This window comes from Lepidochelys olivacea (assembly GCF_965140295.1).
Source record: "Lepidochelys olivacea isolate rLepOli2 genome assembly, chromosome: 2".
Taxonomy (NCBI): domain Eukaryota; kingdom Metazoa; phylum Chordata; order Testudines; family Cheloniidae; genus Lepidochelys; species Lepidochelys olivacea.
Genome location: NC_140412.1, coordinates 212,802,339 through 212,812,068, shown reverse-complemented (window position 1 = coordinate 212,812,068; position 9,730 = coordinate 212,802,339). Strand labels below are relative to the sequence as shown.

The window sequence follows — 9,730 nt, the reverse complement described above, 5'->3', positions numbered from 1 at the left end:
CCTTTAATTGGATCGCTTTGAGATTAAGTCAATTTTAGTGAAGTCTCCAGCTCATGGTAAACGACACTTGAGTAAACAGAGTGTTGATTCACCAACACTTCCACCTAAACCAACTGGGACCAGGTGGAATACATGGTTCAATTATATAAAATACCATGTACAGTACTACCAGTTCTACCATGCGTTCAAGGAGCATGAACAAATGGAACATGGGGATACATCTGTTTTGCAGGAACTAGCTAGCCTGTTAGCAGCAGATGTGCATGCAGACCTGAAATACATTGCAGAGAACTGCGGACACTTGGTGACAGTACTGGCTGTTTTGCAGTCCTAAAAACACCAAATACACAAAGTGTACAAAATATTCCTGGATTTAATTTCATGGCTGGAGCATCTTGCATCAACTGAAAATGCAAACAGATTTGCAGCTGCTCAGAGCACTGCTGATAAATGGAGACAGTACAAGCTAAAAAATAAACAACCTGCACTTAATTTTCTCTGTGCTGTTCGTGCACTGGATCCAAAATGAAGACTGTGAAACTGCAGTTAAAGTTGAGTGTATTTAGGGATTGTCAAAGACTTAATTTGGAGACGTTGAGAATCCCATTTACTCTGGATGGCTGTTGAAGATCATGTTCCTAACCTGGCAAAACACGCAATGGTTCCCCTCCAACTGACTGTAAATTTAGCGGATGTGGAAAGAAGTTTCAGCAAACTCAGGGTTCTTTTCTCTGCTCAGCGCCAACGTCTGAAAGATGAAAATGTGGCTGGAATGCTGCAACTCTATTTTTAACAACCAGGACTAACTCAAAGTGAGTGATATTAATATAAAAGTAATTTTTGCTTTTTTTTGTTGCATTTAAAAAATCCTGAAAAATATAAAATAGAGACACAGAAGTATTTAATTCTATTATGAGTGATGGCACCAGTAGGCTTTGAACTTGCTTAAAAATTGTAAATTTATCAATAAAACATTGTTCAAATATTGTTTTTTGGGAAACTTTTTTTTCCCATTTTAATCATGGAAAAAACAGGATTTTTGTTTTTTATCAGAGAATTTTTGTTTTTTAATCATGGAGAACTAGGAATCCTGGTGATGAGTTACAATCTGATAAAACTGTCAGTCTCTCAGTGGAAGTCCAGTAAGATCTAATTAACAAGGAAATGGAACCATATAGTAACAAAATAAAGTGAACTGAACTATTGACACTAACAACCTAATTTCCCTCCTACCCCCAACACACCTGGAATACATGACCAATTCTCCAAATAGATGTTTTTCCATTTAGAGTAGCATACTGTAAATTTTGTTGCAAATGTTTCAGGTACTCCCTGGCATGCTTGTACACTCTGGAATTTAAGAATCATCTTAAGCACTATATTCTCACTGCACATTCATTAGAATCTAGCCCTTAAACCTCCTTTTTAGAAATCAGTTTGTTTGGAGGCATTAAAAATACTAAATTTAAGGACTTAAAGCCTGCGTTTGAGTACCACGTTTAATTTCACTAACAAAAGAAACATGTTCTTGTAGTTAAGGCACTGACTACCACTCAAGACATCTGGTGCACCTCCCAGCTCTGCCAAACACTTTGTGTATCTCTTTGGGCAAGTCACTTAACCTCTGTACCTCATTTCCTCGTCTGTAAAACAGGAATATGTACTGCCTCTTTACCACGCTTTGTTTTATCTCTGGATAGGAGATGCCTCCTACTCTCCTTAAATATGTACAGAATCATAGGAAGGGACGTCAAGAGATCATCTAGTCCAGTCCCCTGAACTCATGGCAGGACTAAGTATTACCTAGACCATCCCAGAGAGGTGTTTGTCTAACCTGCTCTTAAATATATAATATGAGTATAGTATGAGTACATATACACATTGCCTAGCATAAGGAGGCCTTGATCTTGGTTGGGACATTCAAGTGCTACTGTCATATAAATGAAAGTTGAAATACACAAACTGAAAATATGATTTTATTTGGAAGTTTATCAAATACTTCTGAAAGAAGATGACAATCTTGCATTCAAGCAAGGGACTTTTGGACTCTTCAGTCTATTTGTCATTCCTTTCTCTTTTTGGCTTGGGGTCTTGTGACAATTGAGATAATTCACTGTCTTCATCTACATCACAGTGTTCTCTTTTCTTTCTCTTAACCTTTTTATGGTCACTTTGGTAACCACTACAGTCACTTCCATAAAATACAGGTTTCTGCTTTTCTTGCTTATGCTTTTTCTTCTTCTTCGGCTTTTTATCATAAAATCCATTTATTGTATCAGCATTTTGCTCTTCTGCATTTTCCACCACTGTAGTATCTGCATGGTCTGTAAGCTCTGTGTCATTTTCTAACTCACAATTCCTTCTGTCTCTTTTCTTGTGTTTTTTCTTTGGTATTTCATCTCTACTGTTCGTATCTTCTGTTACTGTTTCAGGATATTTGGATTGCATACTGTGAAGGAACATACAAAATAAGCAAGAGTTTACAGAATGAGATCTCTATAGGTATTTAATACATCATAATATGCTTTGCTGAAATGCAATAATTACATGGAGCACATAACTGAAGACTGGGAGTTGTGCTAAACCCACAGCAATTCAAATAGAAAAAGAGATTAGGGTCTTTTAATAACAAAAGGAACTTATGACCTGTTAATGCATGTCCAATTTCCAATACTTGGTTAGTCTCTATTCTGTTAAAGAATTAGCATTAGTTCTTAAATTCCAGTTCCTCCGATTAGTATTATCTGTCACTTGGGTTCATTCTGATTATTTTTCCTTTTCATGTAGTTCTCCTCTATTCAGTATTCTATTAGGCAAATACATGCCAGATTACTTAAGCACATAAATGAAGAGTATGTAAATAGCTGTAGTCTGACTACATACATGATCAGTACTAGACAACACAGGACATGCTTAGTTCTTCAGACTCATGGGAATGCAGCTGAACTATCAAGATTTCATCCTCAAGGAATTTAATACACCTGACAAGTTATAACTTCTAGTGTTTTAGATCATGATTTCATTAGTCTAGTAGAGACCACTATACTTGTAAGATAAGGGAATAACCACATTGATGAAAACAATGAAATAACAAACAACCTTCAGAATCCAAACAACGGTTGCAAATATAGTCATGAAGATGAAAAAAGTAGCTGTCTCTAGGCAACTTCCACATATTCTGTCTAAAAAGCACCCACTGAAGTTGCGAAGTCAGATATTAAAAAAAAAGTATTAATTCAAAATTGAACACCAAACTTCCCTGGCTCTGTAGCCAAGTAAGTTCTCGTATGAGTACAAATATTAAGCCATGGAAATCTGCTTGGGAATCTTGCTGAAAACACAGTATTTACAGATGCTGACAGATTAGACTAGCTCTGATTGGTTTAGGTAAATGATTTATGACCATGATCCTGTGCTGGTTAAACCTGAAAACTCATACTGCACATAAATATTGTTTAAAAATGAATCTAGACGCTGAACAAGACATTCTATAACTGCATGCAGAGAGTGATATGCAAGTCAAGTTACTCACATTAAAAACCTTGATTTTAAAAAATATTTTAAACATTTTGGATTAATCCACTTTAACACAAAAAGTCTCCAAAAACACACAAAAAAGTATATAATATAAATCATCAGAACTCCACGGATCTGACTGTTTATCATATTCACAAGTGATCTGGAAAAGGGATGAACAGCGAGGTGGCAAAACTTGCAGATGATACCAAATTACTCAAGATAGTTATGTCCAAAGCTGACTGCAAAGGGACCTTACAAAACTGGGTAACTGTGCAACAAAATGGCAGATGAAATTCAATGCTTTTAAGTGCAAAGCAATGCACACTGGAAAACATAATCCCAGCTATACACAAAAAATGATGGGATCTACATTAGCAGTTACCACTCATGGATAGTTCTCTGAAAACATCTGCTAAATGTGCAGCAACAGTCCAAAAAGCTAACAAAATGTTAGGAACCATTAGGAAAGGGATATATAAGACAAAATATAATGCCACTATATAAATCCACGGTTTGCCCACACCTTGAATATCGCATGAAGTTCTAGTTGCTCCATCTCAAAAAAATATACACATTAGATTTGGAAAAGATACAGAGGAAAGTGAGTAGGGGTATGGAACAGTTTCCATATGAGAAAATATTAGACGGACTGGAACTGTTCTGATTAGAAAAGCTGACTAAGAGCAGGATATAACAGAGGTCTATAAAATCATGAATGGTATGGAGAACATGAATAGGGAAATGTTATTTATCCCTTCACATAACACAAGAACCAGGGTCACCCAATTAACCAGGCAGCAGGTTTAACATGCAAGGACTTTAACATGCAAGTACTTCATACAATGTACAGTCAGCCTGTGGAACTTATTGTCAGGGGATGTTGTGAAGACCAGAAATATAACTGGGTTTAAAAAAAAGAATTAGATAAGGTTGTCCTTCAATGACTATTAGTCAAGATGCTCCGGGATACAACTCTGCCCTTCAGGTGTCCTTAAACTTCCAAGTGCCAGAAGCTGGGAGTGGACAACAGGGGATAGATCACTCAAAATTGTCCGGTTCCGTTCATTCCCACAGAAGCATCTGTCACTGGCCCCTGTCAGACAGGGCAGTGGGATAGACCGACCATTGGTCTGACCCTATATGGACTTTATTAGCAGATTTTTAAATCTGACTTAAAATATAATATTCATAGCTATACGGGGAGAAAAAATCAGAGTTAATGCAAGACACTGATTTTAAGTATTATGTTTTTAAATAAATCCACTAAATCAGCTCAGCTTGAAAAAAATCCTTTAATATAGCACTGTACCTGTCTTTATTCAGTCTCCCCCGAATGAAGAATACTCCAGCAGCGTCGGAATCTAAATGCAACACTTCAAATTCCAGTTTATCTCCTATTTTTAAACCAAGGTCTTGCCACTGTATAGCTGACATTCGATCAGGTTTAGGGATTGAAGCATTGAAACACCCATGTATCAGACAGCCAATATGACTTGGGGCCACTTTATTGATCACACCCTGAAAGAAGAAAAGAAAAACCATGTAAGAAAGACTATACTACATTTAAGGGCCACAACCTGTAAGAGACCTTCATTCCTCCACATACTGTAAATTTGTCTGTAGATTCTTGTACATAAGAAAGTTTACACATACAAATCTACACCATCAAATGCATGGCAAATGGGTTTAGCACTTGTACAAATGGAAATCACATTTTAAAAATTGTTGCTAAGTCTTTCAAATTAAAAATAAAGAATTAGGCCACTTCTACACTAGCACTTGTGTCAGCAGAACTTGTGTCGCCCAGGGATGTGAAAGCCCGAGTGACAAGTTTCACCAACAGAAGCACCGGTGTGGACAGTGCTATGCTGGCGGGAGATGCTCTCGTGCCGACACAGCTACTACACTCATTGAGCTGGTTTTATGATGTCGACGGGAGAGCTCTCTCCTTCAGCATAATGCGGCTGCATGAGCGCTCTTTCAAATAGTCTACATGCTTTTTTGAGGTGTGTGGAGGGGAAAGGCATATATACAATTTGTTAAGAGAAAATTTTAAATGTTCTATTTCCATAAATAGCACTATTACTATTGGTGTTCTATTTGACATTCTAACACTTATTTTTCACCTTCAGGCCCACTAAGTCTCTAGATCCATGGTTCTCCTCCGGCTGTAGGCTGCTTGTGGCCCAATCAGCACACAGTTGCGGCCCATGTGACATTGTCAGGGCTGTAAGTAGGGCAGGAGGGGCACCTGCCCTAGGCACAGAGCCTGCGGGAAGTGCAAAAAATGGGGCGGTGCAGAATCAGGCCCAATATCACCCCCCACCAGCAGGATCAGGCTGAGCAGCATCAGCTCCCTTCCCCCCAGGAGAACCCAGCAGCATCAGCAGGAGGTCACAGTGCTCAATGCCCCTGCACGATTGCAGCTCCAGTAAACCCGGCACTAGGAGTGCAGTGGCAAGCAGGTAGGGCAGGCTGAGCTACATACAGCCAAGATAGAAGGCCAGCAGGCACGGAGAGGAAGTTGCAGGGGGCTAGGCCTGCGGGGAGCAGGGATGCAGTCAGGGCATGGGCGGCAGATTCTAGGTGGAAGGACTGGTGGTATAGGACGGTCCCTCGATGGGGGACTAGATGCTAGAGGGGCAGTCTCTGGGGACTGGATGCTGGGGGGACAGTTGCAGGGAGGTTGGGTGATGGGGGTGCAGTCCCTGACTGGGGGAGCACCCTACACTCTCTCCATCTTTGCAGACAGAGTCCGCACCCATGGTCTCCGGGCACTCAGCACAGTTGCACCGCTACCCTTACTCTAAATTAATTTTAGCAGTTAATGTTTTGACTTATTTTGCTAATTTAAAATACTCTTAGTGGACATTTGCCACTGTTGAAATGAAAGCTACTACATTGATTTGAATCGTATTGCTGTCATAACACAAATACTAAACTTTTTTTTTTTTTTTTTTAAAAAGATGTACAGGTAGTAAATATATTGTGTGGATGGGGCCCACATAACACACAGAAAGCTGCATATGTAGCTCTCAGTGGTAAATAGGTTGAGAACCGCTGCTCTAGATAGTCTCTCTCCACAGATACGTACAGCGGCCTGAGAGCACAATTTTTCCTAGAGTAGACTTTAATCAAAAATTGCCAAAGCTGGAACAGAATGTTAATATATTAAACTACTGTGTCTAAAAAATGCAATGTGTCAATGTGAGTAGGCCAATATTCTGACCTAGTTTTTTGAATCCTGAAGCTTGCAAGCATTCACACAGAGGTATGTTTGTGTTAAAGTTCTTAGGAGATCCATATGCCTACTCTTTATTTTGAAATGCTCAGGAGCAAAAATTCTGCGTTTCGTTCTTTTCTGCAAAGAGAACAGAATCACAATAGAGAGCACTTCATAACCACAAATACTTGTGCCTATGATTATTGGAGAAGACTCTGTATTACTTTAGGTATAAGCCTGTACCAGTACCAGGTTACCAGCCCTTCTTTGGGAGGAAAAACACACCTACAGTTGAGAGAGAAGGTGGGTGAAGTAATATGTTTTATTGGACCAATTTCTGTTGGAGAGAGAGACAAGCTTTTGAGCTACACAGAGGCCAGGTCTACAGTACAGACTTATATCGATAAAACAACGTCACTCAGGGGTGTGAAAAATCTACACACGAGTGACATAGTTATACCGACGTAACCCCCAATGTAGACAGCGCTATGTTGACAGGAGAGCTTCTCCCATCGACATAGCTACCGCCTCTCGCAGAGGTGGATTAACTACGACGGAAGAAGCTTTCCCCATTGGCTTAGGAGCATCTTCACTTAAGCGCTACAGCGGTGCAGCTGCATCAGTGCAGCATTTTAAGTGTATACCCGCCCAGAGCTCTTCCTCAAATCTAGGAAAGGTATTAATAGTGTCACAGCTAAATACAAGATTGAACCGATAGTGTAGCATAAGTAGTTAGCATGTATCCTAAGGGACCATTCAATGCAAAGTGGCCCATTAACGCCCTTGCAGTCATAGGACAAAAAAAGAGGTTAGCGGATTACAGACAGCTGTAATAAACCATAAATCCAGTATCTTTATTAAGAGCATGATTTTTAGTGTCTAGCAAAGTTATGAATTTAAGCGTCTAGGTTTGCCTGTTGAAAGTATTATGCAGATTTCCTCTGCAGATGAGGACTGATGGGTCACATATAAAGGGACTGAAAAGTGTTCAGCCACAGGCGATACAGTGTTTGTGTCTTATTTTCCTGTATAAGAGCATAGTGATTGTCTGGTTTCACCCACATAGTTGTTAGTGGGCATTTAGTGCACTGGGTGAGGTACATGGCCTGTTATGACAGACACGAGTAGGACCATGGATCTTTAAAGGTGGGCTGTGCAGTGTTGATCCCGGTAGCAGTGGAGATAAGTCTGCCAGTTTTGAACCTGCTGTTCTGGCAGTGCTTGGTGCAGCTTTGAGTTGGTTTGTCCTGGTCTATGGGGGCCTTGCTTCTGATGATGACCATGGAGCAGTCTGAAGGCCAGAAGAGGAGATTCAGGAAAGATTTCTTTCAGGATGGGGTCCGTACAACATACATTTCAAGATCCATGGGTCTTACAGATGTCTATCACAACTACTTATGCTAACCTGTTTAATCTTGCATTTAGCCGTGACACTAAACACCTCCCCCTCCCCTCCCGCCGAATAGTTATGTAGCTTGAAAGCTAGTCTCTCACCAGCAGAAGTTGATTCAAAAACAATACGGCCTCACTCACCTTGTCGCTCTAATACCGTGGGGCCGACACTGCTACAACAACATTATACCTACAGTTGATAAATTAGCAGGAAAAACAGATTCAGTAACAGAGATAGGGTAAAAAGGAGGACTTGTGGCACCTTAGAGACTACCAGACTATAAGTTTTCATGAGCTACAACTAGCTCACGAAAGCTTATGCTCAAATAAATTTGTTAGTCTTTAAGGTGCCACAAGTCCTCCTTTTCTTTTTGCGGATACAGACTAACACAGCAGCTACTCTAAAACCAGAGATAAGGTAGTTCAGTATTTGTCTACTAACTGTAACAGTACCTATTTAAATTCAGTTGTTCAATCTACTTAGTAGCTAAGCTTCACTTACTACAAAATACAATAAAACTTAAGTATTTTTACATACCACAAGCTTTTTTCCTTTCTTGGGAGTGAAAATGACAAAATCTGCTTCAATGTTAAAATGGATGAATCCTTGGTCATCATAAATATCACCTAATTCACCCACTACTCTGATGTTATCGTAAGCCACGGGCACACCGCTGAGGCTACACAGGGAGAGGAAAGACCAGGTGTTATAGCACGAAACTTGATGGGGGGGGGGAAGAGAGGGGGACGAAGGAAATTGCTCCACGTTTAGGTCTATGCCCCGCTGGGGCTGCGAGGGGGTTGCTGCTGAGGCTGGCGAGGGAGGGCTCCGCCGCACGGGGCCCGTAGTGGAAGGGCGAGAACGCGCGTGGCGTGGAGACCAGGTGGCGCTCACGCCGCGGCGGCGGCGGCGGGGGGGCGGGGCTTGCTCCGTCTCTGAGCGCTCGGTGGGGGAGGGCAAGGGCTGGTACCCGCGGGCCGCACCTCTCCGAATATCTCAGCAGCTCGCCGTCGAGCTGCTCGCGGATCCCGGTGCGCTTCCGGTTCAGGTAGCGCGGCGCCAGCGCGATGTGTCTCCGATGCGGCGCCGCCACCAAGCACGAGTAGCGGCTCCGCACCAGGCGGCAGGCGGCCGCGAAGGACGGGATCTCCGGGCAGGGCAGCGGCCGGGCCGCCGAGTGCGGCAGCTCCGCGGTGGTCCCCAGGTTGCCGCCACAACTGTCCGCTACGCTGCGGACTGCAACCGTCCCCCGGCTGTGGAGCGCGCACATGACTCACTCTGGCGCTCCCTGACGACGTCACACGCGAGCCCTCCTGGAGGGGAAGTGACGTTTCACACCGGAACTAAGGGTTGAGCAGGGCAGCCATCTTGTGTGGACTCCCCGCTGCAGTTGTGTCGATGCGTAGCACGTTCCGGCTGTAGGTTACATTGGACACTTGCGCAGGGCACCGTCCCAAGGTGGGCGGAGCGAGCGGAAGCTTTGTCATCTGGGGCCACGTGGGGGCGGGGCCCGGAGATGCCCTGGTCAGTCACACGGACCCCAGGCTAGCCACCCCGATCCGTTGCCGCCTGATTCCTGTGCGCGCGCCACGAAG

At 42.5% G+C, this 9,730-nt stretch overlaps 1 protein-coding gene across 1 annotated transcript; it reads right to left on the bottom strand.

The window, feature by feature from the left end:
- Nucleotides 1-1,963: 1,963 nt before the first annotated feature.
- POLR1F (RNA polymerase I subunit F) lies at nucleotides 1,964-9,406 on the bottom strand. Its single transcript, XM_084621989.1, has 4 exons — nucleotides 9,119-9,406; nucleotides 8,673-8,814; nucleotides 4,829-5,037; nucleotides 1,964-2,449 (listed from the first exon to the last, which is right to left on the bottom strand). Exons 1-4 carry the CDS (start codon nucleotides 9,403-9,405, stop codon nucleotides 2,056-2,058), a joined length of 1,032 nt encoding a protein of 343 aa, XP_084478115.1. The 5' UTR covers nucleotide 9,406; the 3' UTR covers nucleotides 1,964-2,055.
- Nucleotides 9,407-9,730: the final 324 nt, after the last annotated feature.

Excerpts from the sequence above, each read along its gene's own strand:
- POLR1F (XM_084621989.1), bottom strand. The coding sequence starts at position 9,405 with ATGTGCGCGCTCCACAGCCGGGGGACGGTTGCAGTCCGCAGCGTAGCG. Across the intron at positions 8,815-9,118 it reads CTGCTGAGATATTCGGAGAG|CCTCAGCGGTGTGCCCGTGG; the intron begins GTGCGGCCCGCG and ends CTCCCTGTGTAG. Across the intron at positions 5,038-8,672 it reads AGAAAGGAAAAAAGCTTGTG|GGTGTGATCAATAAAGTGGC; the intron begins GTATGTAAAAAT and ends TTCTTCTTTCAG.